Below are 21963 nucleotides of genomic sequence, written 5' to 3'. Positions count from 1 at the left end.
GCTGGAGGTTCCTGGTTGTCCCGCTGCCCAGTGTGCCCTCGCTGGGTCCCAGCCCTGGCCTCTCTGCCCTGGGGGCTTCCCAGCCTCCTTGCCGTGGAGCCTCACTGTGGGCTTTGTCCCCTGAGGATGGGACCCCCAAACTGACCGACACCTTATGCCTTGGCTTTGAGCAAATACTCATCAGATGTGTGTTATTTTCTAACAGCGCTGTGTCGTGCTGCGGTTTCTGAAGTTTCCTCCAAATAGGAAGAAGGTAAGGTGGGTGGGTTTTCACCCAGACATTACATCAATTATTTAAGAAAACTCTGATTTCTTTTTTCCGATGTAGAAATATTGATGCTAATTGTAGGATTCAAAGATGATACAAGCATTCAGTGCAGGAAGTGGTGTGTCCATCATTCCTGATGTAAAACTGACTGGGCCCAGCATGTTGACCTGTGTGTCACTGTGGTAGTCCATGTGGCCCTCAGCCAGGAGCTGCCCTAGCCTGGCACGTAGGTCCTGCTCAGAGGGCCCTGCTTGTGGCGAGGACCCCAGGACCAGGCAACCTTTGCCTTGCCGAGTTCCTTAGCACCTGCTGCCTCAGTTTTCCCATCTGTGGAATTGTATCTATGAAAATAGAGTCTCCAGTGCTGTGGTAGACAGTCTGTGTTAAACATTGCGGTGGAAGGGAGTTGTTAGGTTTCTTTTCTGTGAGTCATCCAAGCAAAATGCCATGGACCACCCGTAAAAAAGCATTGCCCTTTCGTTTTTGACCACTGAGTTGCAACTTTCTGTGCAAATCTCTGTCGGTCCTGGGGTGCATACTGAGTCGCGGAGGCTTCCTGCATTAATGGCCCTTCTCTGCTCCCCATCTGATGTGTGTGGGTCCTGTGAGGATGCAGCTGAGCTGGGGGTGAGCTCCTGGACGGTGGCTGTTCCACTGTGGGGCAGGCGGAGGCTGGCTTGGGCGAGGGTAAGGGGGTGATGAGTCACTGCCCCTTGAGGGCTCCTGGGAGACGGCAGGTTGGAGCATCTGAGGTAGAGGTCATAGAAAGGGAGGCCGGGGGGTTGTGGTGGGTGGAGGTGACAGCTGCCGCGTGGGCACAATAGAAAGAGGGGAGAGAGCCATGGGAGAAAGCTGCTGTTGGTGGGGCCACAGTGGGTGTGGGGTCGGGGTGGGCAGGCAGGGGAGGATAGGAAGGCCCCACTGTCTTCTGGTTTCTGCCTCAGCTGCTGAAGAGAAACAGGCCAAGGTGGTTTTGGTTTGTGGAATGCATCCCATGGAAACAAAGTCCCTGTGGCTGCCTCCAGCCTTCTCTGTCTCCTTCTTTGCCGAATTCAGTGGCTGCAGAGCCCAAACCACCCTGACCTTGACTCCCCCAAGGCCTGGCCTCTGTGGACCCTGTCAGATCTGTATCCACAGATGTGAGCGGGGCAGTGTCTGCCAGCAGTTGGCTACATTTCCTCTGTAAATGACATAATGTGACACACTGTGTGATCAGTGGAGACTTGAGTGGTCACTTTTCTGTTGACCAGGGGGTCTTTTTCTTTTTTGAGACAGAGTCTCGACCTGCCGCCCAGGCTGGAGTGCAGTGGTACGGTCTCGGCTCACCGCAACCTCTGCCTCCAGGGTTCAAGTGATTCTCCTGCCTCAGTCTCCTGAGTAGCTAGGATTACAGGTGCCTGCCACCACGCCTGGCTAATTTTTGTATTTTTAGTAGAAACAGGATTTCACCATGTTGACCAGGCTAGTCTTGAACTCCTGACCTCAGGTGATCCGCCTGGCTCGACCTCCCAAAGTGCTGGGATTACAGGTGTGAGCCACTGTGCCTGGCCAGGGTTTTTTTTAGTCAGAAGCTGTGACCGCAGCTGTACCGGGCTACTGGGTGTGTTCTGGAGTTTTCTGTCAGGCTTAGTTCGGACTGGTTTTGTTGCACAGCCACGGGACACCTGCACGTGCTGTGACCGTGTGGGCAGCAGGTTCTCCAGAGGCTACGGGGGCACAGGGCAACTGCACAGCCCTGGGACCTTCTCAAGCATGAGCCAGGCACTGGGCACCTCCGGGCCTGCCCTGGATGAGCACCCACAAAGACAGGTGCCCGCAGCAGCAAGACTGCCAGGCCAGCCTTTGTGGATATCTTCCAGGAGCAGCCTACCAGGGGCCCTCTGGGCTTCTCACCTTTGAGACAGGTTGAGGGACATGGGGATGATTTCTATCTCAACCAGTTTCATCACCTTACTGATTCTTTAAGAACCTCTGACTGGGGAAAGAATATTCTACATTTAGAGGCTAAAGAGTAAAATCTCTTTAGAGATTGAGATGTGAGATGTCAGAGGTTTTCAAAGTCACATTCCTTGGAAGGCACGTTTAGGGGCCGCTTTGGGAGAAGGGCAGACGGGAGGCGGCAGCAGTGCGGTCCTCAGACTGCTACCTTCCCAAGTCTGGGCTGGGGAGGGTGGCATGGCTGGGGAGGGACGCTGGTGAGGCGGGGCACTGGAGACCTTCCCCTGGGTCTGAGGGCCGTCACTCGGGTTCTGTCTGTGGCTGGGACGTCCCCGCTGCTTGTGGCAGAGTCTGTGGTGGTTTTTGCCTCTCCCCTCAAGCAAGGCTCCATCGGGAGGTCCCATCATGAAGGCTTTCTTGTGGTTGTCTCTTACAGACCTCGGAAGAGATATTTCAACACCTGCAGAACATAGTGGACTTTGGCAAAAATGTCATGAAGGAGTTTTTGGGGGAGAACTATGTTCATTGTGGGGTAAGTGCTTTTTATTCATGTCTGAATTCTTGGGTATGTTTTGCGTCAATACTGCCAACTTCCTGGTGATCTTCTGGAACTTTGTGGTTAATGATAACCCGCATCCAGCTAGTCTCCAAGTGTTTCTCATTTGCTGTGCTGGGTGGCAGCGGAGCGGCTACTGCAGTTTCTCTTTCCTAGCTGAGAAGCCTGGGGTTCAGAGGGCCCACATGAGCCCCTGCTGCCCAGGACCCGTCTCTGCTGGCCCCCCTGGAGGCTCCTGCAGGGTGAGGGCTCTTGAGCAGCATCCAGTGCCACTAAGCCTCAAGGAATGGCTTTGCTCTCTGCCCCGGGCACCTTTGAACACAGGACGCCCAACATGGGAGGGTGGCAGGGCCTGCTGGGGCCGTCCTGGGTGCGGCTCATCACACCCAGGAAGGGCCTTAGCTGCTCAATGAATGTTAAAAGCTGGGGTTTAGAGAATAGCTGTGGGAGCCTCTGGGTGTTGCCACCTGTGCTGGGATCTGTGGGAATGGGACCAGGGTTGCCAGCCCTGGCTCACCTCTTGCCTGGGGCTGTGCTCTGAGCAGATCTGTGATTTTGAGGCCTGGACAGGCCCCTGGGCCCCACCCTTCTCCAGCCGCTATGGGCGCGTGACTTTTCTCCAGCCTGTTCACTGCACTGTTGTGGTGTTGGGAGCATTTGGAGGTCCCCTGTTAGGAAGATTCATGCAGTTTTTTCCCCTGGGCATATCCCTTGGACGGTCCTGTGCTGTGACCAGTTTTCTCCTTGAGGAAGGAACATTCTTAGAGGCGAGATCCACCAGAAGCCTCTGTGACCGGAGGACTCATGTGGTGATGGCCCTTGTTGGCCAGGGGCATGGGATTAGACTCGAGGTCCCTTGGCTACCTGGTGGGGTGAGCGTTGGGGACTGCTCTGAGGGAGGGGACAGGACGGGGAGCATTTCCAGCAATCAGCAGTCTGGCTTTGGGTTTGTCCTCAGTGGGAAGGGTCACAGTAAATGAACCCACAGCAAACAGGGCTCAACCCACAAGGCCGCCTGTGAGTGCATTTCCTCCGCCTTAAGATACCGACAAAGTGAAGCAGAGCTTGTTTGCGCTGCAGGTGAGCATGTCCCAGTAGGACGCCGCTGGGCTCTGGCGCAGTGGGAAAGTGGGCAGAGCCCATTTCAGGCTGACGATGTCCCCCTCAGGGTGGCTGCGTCTGCAGGGCCACACAGGGCCACGTGAGGGAAGAACAGAGGTATGGGCGAGTTGGGCAAAGCGCAGCGTTTCCCTCCTGCTGGCTGTGAGGCAAGATACAACCAGCCCTGTGATGACAGAGACAGAGACAGGGACAGCCACACCCTGGCTCCTGGCCCTGCCCGGTGGGTGTGACGCTGGTCTGGGCCTGTCTCCAGTGCTGGGTCTGGGAGCTGGAGAGTTTAGGAAACAGGGAAGGGGCAGAAGCTGCTTGTCTTGTTCCTCCACTGTTGCTACGTACATACTGGAGGAACCTGAAGGCTCGGAAGTTCCAGCTTGCTGCTGCTGTGGGCCAAATCCTGGTGACGTTGGACGCTCTCTGGCGCCAGCCTCAGCTCTGTTGGAACCTCACATGCTGACAGTTAGTTCTGTGCTGTGGCCCAGTTTTCAGGCAGGGGACATGAGGAGTGAAGGGACAGCCAGGCTGGCGGCTCCTTGTCCTTCTGAGCAGTTGTCCCTTTGCCATTTAGAGGGTGACGCCTGGAGGTCCTCCCACATCTCAGCACCCAGGTTACAGGAGTTCTGTGGGAATTCCAGGGGACAGTCCAGGAGGGGACTTCTGTGGGCTTTCCCTCTGGTCCTCTTAGGTGAATGCCTTGTGCAGGAGCTGGTTGGTGTGTCCTCACATGGTTGGATGGTGGTGTGGTCCACACTTGCCAATGTAGTTGGACTTGTAAGGGGATGCTTACTGTCAGTATTTGTTTGTCTTCTATCTTGCTCTGTCACCCAGGCTGGAGTGCAGTGGTGCAATCATGGCTCACTGCAGCCTCGACCTCCCAGACTCAAGTGATTCTCCTGTCTCAGACCCCCGCCCGAGTAGCTGGGACTACTGGTGTGCACCACCACACCCAGCTAATTTTAGTTTTTTTTTTTTTTTTGTGGGAACTGGGTTTCACCACGTTGGGCAGGCTGGTCTCGAACTCTTGGGCTCAAGTGATCAGCCTGCCTTGTCCTCCCAAAGTGCTGGGATTATAGGTGTGAGCCACTGTACCAGGCCAGCATTTTATTTTGACTTTAAACACAGATATGCTTATTATAAAATCAATGATTTACAGCTGTTGGAAATAAACCCAGGTCTGCTTTTCACCTGGGTGACTGTGAGTTCAGGCCGTGCGTGGGCAGACAGTGGTGTGGAGGGTCATTGCCCTGTATGTGGACCTGAGACCTGCGTGGCTGCTGTGTCTCCCAGTAGTATGTGCTGTGGGGTGGGGGCCAAGGCAGAGTGAGGGCCTCGTGTGGTTCTGGGCGATGGTTCTCACATGCGAGGCATCCAGAGTCGGCATCCAGAGTCGGCATCCAGAGTCGGCATCCACGCCTTTTGTGCTTTTGCTTTCTTTGAAGTGGAGCCAGAACTTGGACTTCCTGGAGATGATCCAGTTTACGAATTTTTTTTTGTTTTTGTTTTTGTTTCTGTTTTTGAGACACAGTCTCGCTCTGTCGCCCGGGCTGGAGTGGCGTGATCTCAGCTCACTGCAACCTCCGCCTCCTGGGTTCAAGCAATTCTCCTGCCTCAGCCTCCTGAGTAGCTGGGACTATAGGCGTGCGCCACCACACCCGGCTAATTTTGTATTTTTGGGAGAGATGTGGTTTCACCATGTTGGTCAGGCTGGTCTCGAACTCCTGACCTTGTGATCCACCTGCCTTGACCTCCCAAAGTGCTGGGATTACAGGCGTGAGCCAACGCGCTCATCCTCAATTTACAAATTTTTGAATGTTTACATTCCCCACTCTTGTCCATTGTGTCACCTTACCTAATTCTGTACTAAGTTTATAATAAGTCACATTTTGTTGGTTTATAGCATGTTTAGGTAAATGACAAATCGCAAGTGAAACTGGCGCAGCTGACTGGGAGCGGATAGGGTGGTGGTGGAGGGGCATGGGTGTGACGGCACAGGGTGGGGAAGGCATGGTCTCTGTGGGCAGGATCCCACCATTCTTAGCCTAGTAGATCTCCTGTGTCCCTTTGGGACTTTTTCAGAAGTCACAATTCTGCCACTCTAGAAACACGAGAGGATGGGGAGATGGTAAGCAATGTGGCTTAAATAAAAACCTTTCATCTGGGAAACTGCATGGAAGAGCCATGTGGAGGACAAAGCTGGTTATGCCACATCCTCCAGGGCTGAGGAGGCACAGGCCACCTTCCTGAGACAAGCGATTCTTCAGATGCTGAGCTGCTCCTCAGGTGGAAGCGTGAGGTCCTCAGGTCGTCTGAGTGGTCAGTAAGGGTCTTCCATGTGGTCTGAGAACTGCTGTGGGTCCATAAATGCTGTGAAGACTGGAAAGGGGCTCGGAAGGGGTGCTTGGTGGCGAGAGACGCTGACCTTGAGGCTGGTCACCACCGTGGGCCCCGCCATTCTGAGAGCTGACCACCGATTGCAGTGAAATGTTCGTGTCTCTGTTTAACCTGGACATGTCTTGAAAGTAGTAGAGCAGCTTTTATTCCCAAAACCTGCACACTGATTTTTTTAAGCAGTAAACTTTAAAAAATATTATAAATTACACATAACATAAAAACCTACAGCTCAACTATTTTTAGGCCTGCATTTCTGTGGCATTGTGTTCATGTCATTGTGCAATTCACCCTGAGAATTTTGTGTATTTTCTTACAGGAAGTCGTTCAGCTACCTTTAGAGTTTGTGAAACAGCTTTGTTTAAAGATACAATCTGAAAGACCAGGTAAGGGTGTTTAACTTCCAAATATTGTTTGTAATTTAAAATATTCCATTTGAAATGATTGTCCATGTTAGGTATATGCAGTTTTCAGTAATTCTTTTTTTTTTTTTTTTTTGAGCTGGAGTCTTGCTCTGTCGCCCAGGCTGGAGTGCAGTGGTGCGATCTTGGCTCACTGCAAGCTCCACCTCCCAGGTTCACACCATTCTCCTGCCTCAGCCTCCTGAGTAGCTGGGACTACAGGCGCCCGCCACCATGCCCAGCTAATTTTTTGTATTTTTAGTAGAGATGGGGTTTCACAGTGTTAGCCAGGATGGTCTCGATCTCCTGATCTCATGATCCGCCCACCTTGGCCTCCCAAAGTGCTGGGATTACAGGTGTGAGCCACCACGCCCGGCCAATTTTCAGTAATTCTTTTGCCAGAAACTTCATTATCAGGGATAGAAATCCTGGGAGCTCATGGTTACAATTTTCTGTATCAGGAAACCAGAGCACTGCACAGAATATGTGATGAAGAACCAGTAAAGGCAGGTGCGGTGGCTCTCGCCTGTAATCCCAGCACTTTGGGAGACTGAGGCGGGCACATCACCTGAGGTCAGGAGTTCGAGACCAGCCTAACATGGTGAAACACTTTCTCTACTAAAAAAAAAATATATACATATATATGTATGTATGTATATATGTGTATATATGTATATATGTGTGTATATATGTTTGTATGTATATGTGTGTGTGTGTATATGTGTGTGTGTGTGTATATATATATGCAAAAATTAGCTGGGCATAGTGGCGGGCGCCTGTAATCCCAGCTATTCGGGAGGTTGAGGCAGGAGAATCACTGGAACCTGGGAGGCAGAGATTTCAGTTAGCTGAGATCACGCCACTGTACTCCAACCCCAGGTGACAGAGCGAGACTCCGTCTCAAACAAACAAACAAGAAAGAACCAATTAATACCACAGAAAAAAGCATGAGGGAAGAGCTGGAGGTGGAGGGTCTGGGGCAGACTTAAGAAAGGGAAAGGTTCCCAGAGGCCTGGGAGAGGCAAAAGGAAACTGAGGTGACCTGAGCTTCAGGAGGGATGGCCTGGCCCAGGAGGGTCTGCAGCCCTGGAAGCTGCCCCCAACCGGAGTCTAGGCTAGGTCCATGTCCTTCTGAGGAACAGGGAATCTAGGGGCCTTCTGTGGCATCACCTTCCCCATCCTCATGCTGTCCTTCCCCAATCCCCTCCCATCCCTCAGCCTCTCCCTTTCTCCTCCATCCCCACCCACTCCCTTTTCTGCACTTGCTGATAGCCTTACGGACAGGAACCAGGTCAAAGGTTTTTTTTTTCAATCAGTGATCAAAGAGATAAATTTCATGAGTTGAGGGTGGAAATGCCTCTGCCCGGAGCACAGCCAGGCAATGAGGGTGTGGAATTGGCCAGTATAAAATTTTTTCCTGATTTGATTTGGGAAATGGAAGCAAACCATTCTGTGGGTCTGCAGTCTCTGGCTGGAGCAGGGAGGAATGGGCTGCACACTGCAGGAAAGGCTGAGGAGGCGGGAAGGCCACAGGACAGTGGCTAGGCTCCAGTTCTTCCTCTCGGTGAATGCGGTCTGAGCCTGGCTCCAGGGTGCTCTGCTGCTCAGCCTGCCATTTCATAACAACCATGGGAGGTTTATCACGCCAGTGATAAGAACCAGACTTGGAGTAAGGCTCATTATGTTAAAGGGGGAAAGCCTGTCCCTGGGGTGCCTGGAGCCCAGGCTTGTTTGGTTCTGTACATACCACGGCTTCCAGCAGATTTGGTGCTGGGGAAATATTGGAGCACTGGGGACTGGGAAGGGCCTAGATGTGAAAGAAGGTAGAGCCTGCAGCCCCGTCCTCTTCAAGTTCCTGGGCTAAGGGTGTTGTGGAATTAGGGGACCATCCCCAAGACCACCCTCAGGATTGATAATATGCTAGAAGGACCAACAGAACTCACTTTTACTCATGGTTATGGTTTATTACAGGAAAAGGATAAAGATGGAACCAGCCAAGGGGAGAGGTGCAGGGGTGGGGTCCGGGAGAGACCTGGCATGAGCTTCTGGGTCCTCTCCCCAGGGGTGGTGTGGGCAGTATTCACTCTCCCATCGACTATGTGTGACACACTTGTGGAGTGTGCCCACCAGGCTGGTGTCCAGAGTTTTCAATGGGGCTCAGGCACATCGTCATGGCTGACCATCCGTGTGGCTGACTGCAGTCTCCAGCCCCTCCATAGCTTGAACTGATACCACAAGGCCTGAAACTACCCCCTACATAAACCACGTTCTTTTTTCTTTTTTTTCTTTTTTTTTTTTTTGAGATGGAGTCTTAACTCCGTCGCCAGGCTGGAGTGCAGTGGTGCGCGATCTGGGCTCACTGCAACCCCCTCTGCCTCTCTGGTTCAAGTGATTCTCCTGCCTCAGCCTCCCGAGTACCTGGGACTACAGGCGCCTGCCACCACGCCCAGTTAATTTTTTGTATTTTTAGTAGAGACGGGGTTTCACTATGTTGGCCAGGATGGTCTCGATCTCTTGACCTCATGATCTGCCCACCTTGGCCTCCCAAAGTGTTGGGTGTTGGGATTACAGGCGTGAGCCACCGTGCCCACCTTTTTTTTTTCTTTCTTTCTTTCTTTTTTTTTTTTTTTGAGACAGTCTCGCTCTGTTGCCCAGGCTGGAGTGCAGTAGCATGATCTCGGCTCACCACAACCTCTGTCTCCAGGGTTCAAGCAATTCTGCTTCAGCCTCCCAAGTAGCTGCTACCATAGGCACATGCCACCATGCCTGGCTAATTTTTGTATTTTTAGTAGAGACGGGGTTTCACTATGTTGGCCAGGCTAGTCTTGAACTCCTGACCTCGTGATCCACCTGCCTCGGCCTCCCAAAGTGCTGGGATAACAGGTGTGAGCCACCGTGCCTGGCCTTAACCATGTTGTTACTCTTGGTGTTCCACAATCTCCAGGGAAACATGAGGTTTTCGTCAGGCACAGAGATGCCCCCTGGAACCAGGGACAAGGTGGGGCGTGTTTTGGGCAGGGATCATCTCATCTCTCTCACTGACCTTGCTCTGTATGACCCTTGCTCTGTTTTCCAGAGTCTCGCTGTGACAAGGACCTGGACACTCTCAGTGGTTACGCTATGTGCCTTCCCAATTTAACCAGACTTCAAACCTACCGCTTTGCAGAGCACCGGCCCATTCTGTGTGTAGAGATTAAGGTGACCTGTCGAGGGGCAGATGGTGTGGGTAAGGGGGAAAGGTCAGTCCTGGGCAGTGAGTCTGAGAGTCCTGTGCCTTGGGTTCCAGTTCCCACTGAAGTGAGTGGTAGGCACTCTCGGCTCCTGGAAACTCCACTTGCTTCTCTCCTTCCACAGCCCCCACCTGCATTCTGGTTCCTGCCAGGGCTCCCAGACCCCAGGTTCAGGCTCATTCCTGGTAGTTCATGACAGGAGACCTCACCCACCCTGCGTGCCGGGGCTAAAACAAGCCCTGGTCGAGGGTCACCCACCCTGTATGCCTGGGCTAAAACAAGCCCTGGTTGTGGGTCACCAGAGGGAAGCGTGTTGGGTCCCCCCACCCCGTTTTGCTCAGAGGGCACGGCTTGCCAGGGTCCCCTGGGGCCTTCCTCTGTGCCCCTCCCTGCTGGCCATGCCTGCTTGGTGCTTAGCTGCTGTTTGCTGTGCTGCAGGAGCCCCATCCGCAGGTTGCCCTCTAGACTGGGAAGCTCCCCGTGTCCTGCTCAGGACGGATTTTCCTGGAGGCACAAAGGCCAGTGTGACCCTCAGAGGCACTGGTGTGTCATGGCCAGGAGTCCTGAAATTCTGTGGTGCCAGGCAGTGGGGGCTGCCTGGGCCACGGGCCCCCTTGCTTCAGCTCTCTGCTGCCCACGTCAGGGGTGGCTGTCAGAGTCCCTCAGGAAGCTGCCTCACACGTCCCTCCTCCAACTCAAAGGCAGTGATTTCTGGGTCACACTCCTGGCCTGAGCTCATGCCTCCTGATCCTCCTCACTTGTGGGTGGATGTTCTGCTTCCCCAGCCACCATCTCCAGTGCCCAAGGCTCAGCGCAGGCCTGTGTGTCGTGTATGCTCAGAGGCTGCAGCTTTTAGAGGGCATGGGGCTTCCTTGACCTGGGAGCCTAGCAACTATCAGATGGGCCCCTGTCGGGCCATGTGCTAGTGTCAGCGGGAACAATGGTTCTGCTTCTTGGAGCTGGGAGTCCTGGGTCCATCTCTTCTAGAGTCTTGCAGTGACATTCTTGAATAAAAGCACAAAGCTACTGTGTGTTGTGCTTGTGTTGCGCTAGTGTAGGGCGCCGCTGACCCTCCCCAGTGAGAGTTCCGGCTGTGGGTCCTCTAGCAGAGATGTTTGTGTGATCTGATGCAGGAAGTGTTGTTCCCACTGGGAGGTGCAAATGAAAACAGCTTCTGGGGCCATTTATGCATAATTATCTTGCTGCACTCATTATCTTGTAGTCAGTGATAGGTCTATTTAGAGGTACGTGATTTCTTCCTAAATGTTTTTTCTCCTTATTTATTTTACAGCCAAAATGTGGGTTTATTCCTTTCTCGAGTGATGTCACGCATGAGATGAAGCATAAGGTCTGTCGTTACTGCATGCACCAGCACCTCAAGGTGAGGAGAGCCAACGCCCAGCCGTGGGCTACTCTAGCTGCACGCTGGGGATCTGGGCTGAGGCATGGGCACACACAGTTTTCAGAAGAGTAAAAGAAAATGCGGATATTTTTAGTTGACATTTCATTTCACAAAGTGATTCATGTTCACCTTTTTTATTTTTTAAATTTGGAGACAGGGTCTCTGTCACCCTGTCAGGCTGGAGTGCAGTGATGGAATCATACTCACTGCAGCCTCCACCTCCTGGACTCAAGCAGTCCACCTGCCTTGGCCTCCCAAAGTGCTGGTGTGAGCCACTGCGCCCGGCCTGTGTTCGCCAGATTCACTCTTTTTAAAATATATAATTCAGTGGTTTTAGTCTCTTCACAAGGTCGTGCAATCATCACTTCTATCTAGTTGCTGACATTTTTATCACTTCAAAGCAAGGTATCTTCCTCTTTCTATATTAATCTGGCATATTACATTGGTTTTTGCATGTTGGACTAACCTTGCATTTCTGGTACAAATCCCAGTTGCTCATGGTGTATGATACTTTTATATGCTGCTGAATTGAGTTTGCTAGGTTTTGCTGAGGGTTTTTGAATGATAAGGGATGTTGGTGTGTAGTTTTCTAGTGATACCTTCTCTGACTTTGGTACTAGGGTAATAACTGGCTTCATGGAATGAGTTAGGAATTATTTTTTTTTCACTCTGCAGTTTTTTGAAAGAGTTGCAGTATTGGTATAGATTCTTCTTGAAATGTTTGGTAGAATTCACTAGTGAAGGCATTTTGTCCTGGGATTTTCTTTGTTAGAAGATTTTTGATTACTGATTCAGTCTCTTGTTACCAATCTGTTGAGATTCTCTATTTCTTGAGTGGGTTTTTTGGTAATTGTGTGTTACTAGGAATTTGTCCATTTCCATCTAATTTGTTGGCATACAGGTCAGTAGTAGTGTCCCCTTCTTCATATCTGAATTTAGTAATTTGGTTTCTGTCTTTCCTTGGTCTAGCCAAAGGATTGTGTCGTATTTGTTGATCTTTTCAAAGAAACAACTTTTGGTTTTGTTCATTTTTCTGCTCCCTCTCCCCCATTTTCTATTTCATTTGTCTTCACTTTAATCTTCACTGTTTCCTTCCCTGTGCTTGGATTGGGCTTAGTGTGTTATTCTTTTTCTAGCTTTATTTATTTATTTATTTATTTATTTATTTTTGAGATGGAGTCTCGCTGTGTCGCCCAGGCTGGAGTGCAGTGAGTATCTGAGACTACAGGCGCCCACCACCACGCCCGGCTAACTTTTTGTATTTTTAGTAGAGATGGGGTTTCACCGTGTTAGCCAGGATGGTCTTGATCTCCTGACCTTGTGATCCGCCCGCCTTGGCCTCCCAGAGTGCTGGGATTACAGGCGTGAGCCACTGTGCCTGGCCTCTAGCTTTTTATTGTAGAAAGTTAGGTTATTCATTTAAGATCATTCTTTTAATAAATCTTTAACTGCTTTCTCTTCATCCCATAAATTTTGGTATGTTGTGTTTTCATTTTATCTTAATTCATTCTCTGATTTCTCTTTTGCTTTCTTCTTTGACCCATTGATAATTAGGAGTGTTTACTTTTTACATATTTGTGAGTCAAATTTCCTTTTGTTACTGATTTCTAGTTTCATTTCACTGTGTTTGGAGAATATTGTTTGCACGATTTCACTCTTAAAATGTATTGAGACTTGTTTGGTGGTTTAACGTAAGGTTCTTCCTCGAGACTGTTCCATGTTTGCTTGGGCAGAGTGTGTAACCTGCTGTTGCTGGGTGGAGTTTTCTATAGGTGTGTTAGGTCTGGTTGGTTCATAGTGTTGTTCAAGCCTTCATTCTTGTTGATTTTCTATCTCATTGCTCTGAGTATTAATTTAACATAATAACCTCAACAGTCTAGTTCAGGTTCATACCAACTCCGTTTCAATCATAGACAAAAGCTTTGCTCCTCTAAAGCCTTGCTCCCTCCCCCAACCTTTGTGCTGTTACTGGCATACAAATTAGATGTTTCTACATCATGTTCTGGTTGATACAGATTTGTATCAACCTTATGCAGTTGTCTCTTAAATTATATAGAGAAACAAGAATTACAAAATGTGTTTATATCCTCTTTTATATTTGCCTAGGTAGTTACCTTTACCGATGCTCTTTGTTTCTTCCTGTGGATTTTAGTTACTATCTAGTATCCTTTATTTCAGCCGAAAGGACCCCCTTTAGTAATTCTTGTAAGATAGGTTTGCTAGCAATAAATTCTTTTAGTTACAGTTTATTTGGGCAATGTCTTAATTTCTCCTTCATTTTCAAAGGATAGTCTTGGGAGATCTAGAGTTCTTGGATGGCAGTCTTTCTTTTAGCACCGAGGATATGTCATGATCCTGCCTCCTCCTGGCCTGCATGGTTTCTAATGAGGAATCAGCTGTTAATCTTAGGGAAGGTGCTTTGTATGGATGAGCCACTTCTCCCTTTCTGCTTTTTAAGATTCTCTCTTTGTCTTTGTCCTGTGACAGTTTGATTCTGGTGTGTCTAGCTGTAGATCTCTTGGTCTCTATCCTAAAATTCAACCATTTTCTCTTCTGCCTACTCAAGTCTGTTCTTGAGCCCCTCTAGTTACTTTTTCATTTTAGTTACTATACTTTTCAACTAAAGAATTTCTTTCTTTCTTTTTTTTCTTTTTAGACAGGGTCTTGCTCTGTCACCCAGAGTGGACTGCAGTGGCATGAACATGACTCACTGCAGCGTGACCCCTGAACTCAAGCCATCTTCCTGCCTCCAGCCCCCACCAAGCTGGGACTACAGGCACACCCCACCATATCCAACTAGTTTTTGAATTTTTTGTAGGACAGGGTTTCACCATGTTGCCCAGGCTGGTCTCGAATGCCTCAGCTTGGGCAGTGTGTCTACCTTGGCCTCCCAAAATGCTGGGATTATAGGCGTGAGCCACCATGCCCGGCCAGAATTTCTTTTTGGTTCCTTTTTATAATTTCTGCCTCTCTATTGATATTCTCTATTTGTTGAGACATTGTTCTCCTTGTTCCTTTTAGTTCTTTGTCCCTAGTTTCCTTTAGCTCTAAGCGTATTTAAAATAGTTGATTGAAGTCTTTGTCTAGTAAGTCCAGTGTCTGGGCTTCCTCAGGGGCAGCCTCGTGATTGTCTTTTTTCTTGTATATGGGCAGTACTTTCTTGTTTCTTTGCGTCTTTTGTGATGATAGGTTGAAAGTGGGCATTTGAAATAATATAATGTGGCCCCTCTGGAATTAGATTCTACTCCCTCTCCAGGATTTTTTATTGCTGCTTCTTGTAGTTGTTACTGTTTGTTTAGGGACTTCTCTGCGCTAAGTTTGTGAAGTCTGTGTTCATCGTCATATGTGGCCAGTAAAGTCTGCTCAGTTAGCTTAGTGGGCAGTGAGTGGGTCCATAGATGTTTTCTTAACTGGCAGGCATTCCAGAATGAGGAAGTCTCCTAGTCTTTGCTGCGGGGCTCTGTTTGTGTCTTGGGCCCACTCAGTACTCACTAGGGTGTTTGATAACTTTGCCTTTGCCCTTCACTTCCCCGGAGCCTCAGATCAGCTCAAGTGAGAGCTTAGGGCCTTCTCCGTTCTTTTCTGGGTCTTTGCATGACTTTCTAGATTCCTAGGTGTATGTTGGAGCTTTCAGAGTCTCTGTGTACATCTCGTTACTCAGCTTTTTCTTTTTGGCTTTGGTTAGCCTATTGTTTGCCCTTTTATTCACCTTCCAAGGAAACCATGAAGTTAAACAATTGCCTCTAAACGTTTTCGACACATGCCGGCAGTTAAAAGGCCTCCTGCACGAGTGAGTTCTGAGCCAGGTCAGTGAAGACAGCCTTGCAAGCGTGATCTTTCCGGGAATCCAGAGACAGGTCAAATAGTGATTGTCAGAGATCGAGGCTTTGGAGATGTCCTGCCTTCATCTGCGCCCTCTGTGGCTGTTGGGCAGCTGGTTTTCACTGTGATTGTGGCTGTTGGTTTTCAAGGTTCCCTTGGAGCTAGAGATACGGGGATGGGAATAGGGCATTTAAAGTGCCAACAAGCTCACTGCTCTTGCTTAGATTTAGCTGTTTTTCTTGAATAAATGTGTCCTGGATTGTTGCAAGTCTATGGTCAATTTCCAGAGTTCAAAAATTTTTGATTCTGACTTTTATTTTTTTAACCGGTTTTCTGATTGCCTTTACAGAGGAGAGAATTTCTGGAGGTCATTGCTCCACTATTTCACCAACATCACCTGTTCTTTTCTTTGTGGTGTGATTACTATCTGAGTTCTTAGGGGAAAGACAGTCTGTGAGCCATATCCCTTAGGATGCGATTTTCTTGATCACCATTCACTTTCAACATATGTGACAGATGTTTAAGAAATACTTTTTACTATAAAGCACTACCTGCTCATATAACTGGTAACATATGACATGGCATGAATTGGATAACCTGCCTTCCCAGCTAACTCATATTGTCAGATATATTTGCATATCTTTCCAGACTTCTTCCTGTGCCCACAAAAATATGCATGTAATTCAGGTGGAAATGAAGTGATGTCTGTCCACATGTTCTAATGTTTACATGCCTGTACGTGCACACACACACTCTTACAAAGCAAAAATGGGATCATGCCATATATACTTTTTCTAATTGCTTTTTTCACTTAATCCTTGAGGATTGTGATAGATTCTTTAGGGCTTTTTCAGTGCGTATTTGGATATATGCATGGATATTTGCACATAAGCTTTTTTTTTTTTTTTTTAAAAAAAGCAAAATTGACGTTACACTGTATCCATTGTTCTGCCAGTTGCTTTTTTCCTTTGAATAAATTTTGGTGACTTTTAACTCTACCTCTTTCTGGTAGTGGCTGCATATCATTTATGCATTTCTTCATTCAATAAATTGCTTGCTGTGTGCTGGCCCCACTAGTGGATGGGCTGTGATTTATTTAGTCATTTCCCTACTGATGAGTGTCTCTCTTGGTTTCAGGGTTTGCTGTTGGCAGTAAGGCTGCAGTGGACATTCTTGTCTCTGTACCTTTTTGCCCTATGCTAGTTCTTCTAGGTTCCTTGTAGATTTGCTGAGTCAGGGAACATAAACATTTTAAAGTTTGGTGGATACCAGCAAGTTGCCTTTCAAAATGTTATGCCAACTTATCTTCCTACTGGCAACATGAAATTTCTTGTTAAGGACACCTTCCCTGTTACTGGATATTATAACTTCTGAAGGTTTGTTACTCTCATGACCAAAATTTAGCCATGTAATTTGAAGGTGTTTGCCGCTGTCTTCCCTGCTCCTGTGAAGGGCTGGCTTGGGGGCCACGCCACATCACATCTCACAGATGGGGCCAAGGTTTCTTTGAATGGAAGTCAGGTGGCTCCCTCCCCGACTTAGCGATGTGCACCTGCAAAGGTGGTGGCACCTTTTCTGGGGCAAGGCTGCAGCTCGTCTTCATTGTCTTCATCACTGATGCTGTTCTGTGTTCAGCGGGCACCGTGCAGTCACCAGCGCCAGTCACCTCATGCCCTCCTGTTGGTGTTTTCACAGGTAGCCACTGGGAAGTGGAGGCAGATCAGCAGATACTGTCCCCTTGATCTCTACTCAGGGTAAGAGAACGCTTCTCCTTTGCCCCCTTGTGTCACGTTCCCTGGAGATGAGTGGGGCGGGGGCCAGTGCCTGGTGGGGGCTGTTTCATGAGGTAGGAAGCGGGGGAGGGCCGTGTTCTGTCTTCAGGGCTCTCTTTTGCCATCAGCTCTGTAGACGCTTGCGGCTTTGTGCTCCGCGCCTTGTCTCTGTGCTCACTGTTTGAGGTGCTTGCTCACTTTTGGTTGTTCCCTCATCCGAATTGTGACCAGATTTGTCTTCTACTTATGTCAGAAATCAACTGGTGCTCAGCCTTGACCTCCAGGCCTCAGTCTGGGCCTTCATAGTTTGGTTGTTTGTACCTTGGATCTCTGCCTCCTCTGTGGATATTAAAAAGTCTGCTGCTGTGGTGGCCATTTCTGCCCCGGCAGGGCCTGCTTGCAGCCTCCGACCAGGTGCCTGGGCTCTGCTGCCCACCTTGGCGCTGCCTCCACGCTCCCCGGCCTTCAGAGCTTTGCTGTGCATCCTGCACACTACTTTCCTGGGTCAGCTCAGAGTCCGGTCCTGCCAGAGCCTGTGTGGTCAGGAAGGCGGTAGTGGCTGGGAGCTGGGGAAGGTCAGTCCGCAGCGGGGCCTGGGGGCCTGGCGAGCAGGCCCTGGGGCCGAAGGGGCAGCAGAGGGAGCAGGCAGGGCTGAGGGTGGGAGCAGGTGGAGGGAGGTGGGACCTGGGACTCATGGCAGTGCCCTGCCCCGATTCAGGCATCCCCCGTCACACCCCCAGGAGAGAGTCCCTGGCCACAGGGCGATGTAGATTTGTGAGCCTTTGCTGTCCTTTTTGATCAGCACAGCTCCTCTTTCCAATCTCCTTTCCCTCCCTGGGACCCCCGTTACTGCAGAGCTGTTCTGGTGAGTCCGGGTTTTCTTACTCCGCTGCGTGAGTTTCTTTCCTCTTTCCTCCCCCGCTGCCCTCCAACCATTCATTTTGTGCCCCTGCCCTTGTCAGTGCTCAGCACTGCCTCTGCGTGCGCGCCTGGTCGCCATGTCAGTGCTTTTGGTTAGATGCCCTTGCAAACTTCCTGGAACAAAGATTGAACACAGAGTTGTCTTTGGAAGTTAAAAAGTTCACAAACATTGGGAATGCTCGTTCAGAAGGTGGCACCAACACCGCTCGCTCCAAGGCTTCAGCGAGGCTGGCGGTGCACTCACGTGTGGGTCCCATGTGGATTTCCCTGTGCACCTAAAGGCTGTGAATTGTGAAGCATTCAGTAATAAAGATTCATTGTTGAGAATTTATTCATGTGTCAGAACATAAGTAGGGAACCCTCCCTGGAATGTTGTAGAATGCAGGCTTTTAGGAGTCAGCTAGAGAGCGCGTGGATACTGAGAGCCTTTCTGAATGCGTGCTCGTGGGCTGTCCCCACTGGCAGGGTCAGGCTCGCGTGCTTGCATGGGCAGCTTGGCCTCCAGAGGTTCCTCTGTGGGGGTGGGGGAGGAGGCCAGCCTTGCAGCTCCTCGCTTGCAGGGCGAGGGCTCCCTGGGGCTCTAGCCTCTCCCTGGCTCCCGGCACTCCCTTCATGGCCCGTCACAGGTCTCCTGCCACCCCTGAGCCTTTGGAAGTTGCGGCAGGAGGAACAAGGGAGGCAGAGCAGCCCGTAACCCCTCTCGGGTCGGGCTGTGGTGGGGCTGGTGGGGTTCCCACTCCCGTGCCTCAGTTGGGTCCCTCACATCTCCCGAAGGCCTGGGGTCAGGGCCAACCCCCACATCTCTAGTGAGCGCGTGTCAGGCTGTGGAGCTGTGTCTGTGACCGTCCGGGGAGGGAGCCCATGGTGGGGCTGTAGTGAGGGGAGAATGTCACTGTTTGGACCCAGCTGGACCCTAGGTTTCCCAGCGGCCCCTAGGAAAATACCTGGCATGTCCTCTGAGCCACGAGCAGGTGTGTGTGCAGGGACAGGTCAGTTCCAGCTGCTTTTAAAGCATGTTAACACTTTTCCCTTTTAGAAACAAACAGAGAATGCACTTTGCCTTGAAGAGTTTGCTGCAGGAGGCACAGAACAACTTGAAGATATTTAAGGTAAGAGCTGCTTTGATTCTACGGTGGTTTCAGGGTGGGGCCGGCGAAAGTTCAAGTGACCTCACAGATGAGGGTGTTGGGCTGGGCTGCACGTCGTGTGTGCTGGACATCCCCTTTGGGGTCCTCATACCCCGACTGGTTCACCCATCACCTGGGACCTTCCAGTTCCAGACCTGTCTTTCCCTGACCTTTTTCTGAGCACGATTCCACAAGCACAGCATCTGAGTGACCCTGGGTTGTCCATGACCCTGCGGTGCTTGACCAAAGCCCCAACAATTGCGGGGTGGGCCTTGGTCTCCCCTGATCAGCAAATGGGTGAACCGTGGGTGAGGATGACTCTAGCACTATCTGGGCTGGCATCATCTGGCCTGCTGCTGGCAGTGGTGTCCAAGGGAGAGGAGGTGGGGGTGGGGCCAGGCAGGATTGGGGCATCTGCAGAGGAGAGGCTGTTGGGGAGGGAGGGGATGAGATGTAGGGCAGGGCAGGCCTGGGTGGCAGTCAGAGTGCCGGGCCCATGTTGGACATGCATCCTCTGGGGTCCCCCTTGTCATCACCTCAGTCCCAGTTGTAGCCTCATGATCACACATAAGTGACACCTGGGGACAGAGTCCTGGACTCCCTGCAGGAGCTGACAGCCATCGCAGGTGGATCCTTCAGAGGAGGCAGGGCTATTGAGCGTGGGCCTGTCAGCTTCCTATGTGCCGTGGTCTGGATGAGGCGACTGGTGAACCGGAAGCCGTGGCCCCTCTCCTTGCTGCTGCACGTGGCTGGTGTCCTGCTGCCTGGATGGCCGCCTCTCAGCGCTGGGCAGGTGGGGCCTGCTCTTGACCTGCCTCCCCAGGTCTTGGTTGGAAACCCATGGTGCTGGCTGCTGGGCAAGTGAATCGGCTTCATTCCCTGTCTGCCTCCACCTTCCCAAATCCAGGAAAGGATGGCATATTTCACAGTAGCTTTTATTTCATGTTTATATAATTTATTTTTATAAACTCAATATTTAAACCCTGAAGATACATTCTGTTTCATCAGGGATTTGTTTGAAGCCTATCATAAGGCTGGCATGTTATCCCAGGTGGACCCTTTTCTGGCCCCATCTGACCTGCACCTAAGGTCTCTGGAACTCTGGCTGTCTGCTGCTTCTGTTAAAATCAGCATGGAAAAGTCCCGAGGATTAGGATTGTTTCAAAAGAGTTGAAAAGGGGGTGGATTAAGAGAAAGGATGCAGAATGATTTAAGATAACACGTCACGCCGCCAAGGCATGTTACCTACTGTGCGTTTCATCAGCTCTCCCGCCGATCTCGTCCAGTTCAGTATTAAAAGCCAGCAAGGCAGAAAACCCTGAAAGCTCTGAAGTTCCAGGTGTGGGCCAGGTGTGGTGGCTCACACCTGTAATCCCAGCATTTTGGGAGACTGAGGTAGACGGATTGCTGAGGCCAGAAGTTCAAGACCAGCCTGGGCAACATAGCAAAACCCTGTCTCTACAAAAAAATCAAAAAATTAGCTGGGCGTGGTGGTTTGCACCTGTGTTCCCAGCTACTTAGGAGTCTGAGGTGGGAGGATTACTTGAGCCTGGGAGTTGAAGGCTGTAGTGAGCTTTGATTGCTCCACTGCACTCTAGCCTGGGCAACAGGGTGAGACCTTGTCTCAAAAACATTAAAAAATTGTTTTAAAAATACATACATAAATAAAAAATAAATAAATCAGGTTTAAAGAGTTGGTACTTTCCTGGGGTTGGCCGCTGTCAGGGGCCTTTCTCCTGGGCACCACCCAGACCCCCATGAGTCATGTGTTGACTCCCCCAGGCACGGCAACAGATGTCACTGCCTGTACCCTGGGAACGTGTGAACCTGAATGTTGATGATGATGTAAGGAGTTTCTTTGCTGGGCTTCATTTAAGCCAGCAAATGCCAGCAGCTTCTCCCACCATCTGGCTCAGCTGTACCAACCAGCACTGGGGTCACCCTGGGTGTGGCCTGAACCCCAGGACACACTTGTTTGCGGTGCTGGTGCTGACGGCTGTCCTCATGTTTGTCTGCTCAGGGCCAGAGCCAAGGCCCTCAGGTTCTTGAGTAACTGGGCTGGTGGCTTTGGGAGTTTGTCACTTGTGGTGAGCATTTGCTCTCCGCTTCTGAAGGTACTGTGGATCATTGTCTGGGGGGCGGTGGTCAGGCCAGGGCACTGCTCTTTAGTTTTTGAAACTTTCCTTCCTTTTCATGTCTTGACGTTTGGTGCTTGGTTGATAGCACAGCCCGTGAGGGTGGATTTCCCTGGAGGAGCCAGAGTATGCAGTGGCCCCAGACTGGGTCGACAGCGTCAGGGCCCTTGGCTTTCACCCACTGCCTGGCCTGCTGGTGGTGGGGACTGAGTTCTTTTCCTACAAGCTTGGTGGTTTGACGTTTCCCTCTCTCTTTTCCCTGCCTGAAGAATGGTGAGCTGATTTATGGCTGCAAAGATGCCCGGAGCCCTGTGGCTGACTGGAGTGAGCTTGCACACCACCTGAAGCCGTTCTTCTTCCCTTCTAACGGCCTGGCCAGTGGGCCCCACTGCACAAGGGCTGTGATCAGGGAGCTGGTGCACGTGATCACACGGGTGCTGCTGAGCGGCTCGGACAAGGGCCGGGCAGGCACCCTAAGACTGGGGCTCGGGCCCCAAGGTCCGCGAGTCTGTGAAGCCAGCCCTTTCAGCAGGAGCCTTCGCTGCCAAGGTAGGGCCCAGCCTTCCCCAGGTAGGCGGTGGGGGCCACAGGGGCCTTGGGACTCTGCAGTCTCCATGGGTGGCCAGGCGGTCAGCAGAGCCTCCTGGGGATCTGGGGGATGCCACCTGGTTACACCAGGGCTCCCAGCACGGAGCTTTGCCGCCTCTCACCCCCAGATGCAGATTCCCTTTCTTGCCTTTTATCTGTATCTGTAAATAGCAGGACACGTTTGGGCTGTAGGATTTCCCTCTAGAATATCATCCATATGTTGTGGTCCTCTCTGGTTTGCTGAATGTTTTCAACCATGTTTTCTATCCTGTTGGAGCCTCATTGCAACCCTGGGG

The 21963-nt window shown here is 50.7% G+C and overlaps 1 protein-coding gene across 1 annotated transcript in view; it reads left to right on the top strand.

Moving 5' to 3' along the window:
- The window catches only part of IPPK (inositol-pentakisphosphate 2-kinase), a 64231-nt gene that overhangs the window by 11355 nt on the left and 30913 nt on the right, over window positions 1-21963 (top strand). Inside the window, exons 2-9 of the mRNA XM_025359983.1 lie at window positions 206-253; window positions 2643-2738; window positions 6589-6655; window positions 9747-9868; window positions 11192-11281; window positions 16820-16878; window positions 18854-18926; window positions 21349-21628. Of these exons, the coding sequence (XP_025215768.1) occupies window positions 206-253; window positions 2643-2738; window positions 6589-6655; window positions 9747-9868; window positions 11192-11281; window positions 16820-16878; window positions 18854-18926; window positions 21349-21628 (835 nt within the window). The remainder of the gene's footprint in view (window positions 1-205; window positions 254-2642; window positions 2739-6588; window positions 6656-9746; window positions 9869-11191; window positions 11282-16819; window positions 16879-18853; window positions 18927-21348; window positions 21629-21963) is intronic.

Source organism: Theropithecus gelada, chromosome 15, assembly GCF_003255815.1.
Source record: "Theropithecus gelada isolate Dixy chromosome 15, Tgel_1.0, whole genome shotgun sequence".
In the NCBI taxonomy this organism is placed as follows: Eukaryota; Metazoa; Chordata; class Mammalia; order Primates; family Cercopithecidae; genus Theropithecus; species Theropithecus gelada.
This window is presented reverse-complemented; position numbering and strand designations above follow the sequence as displayed.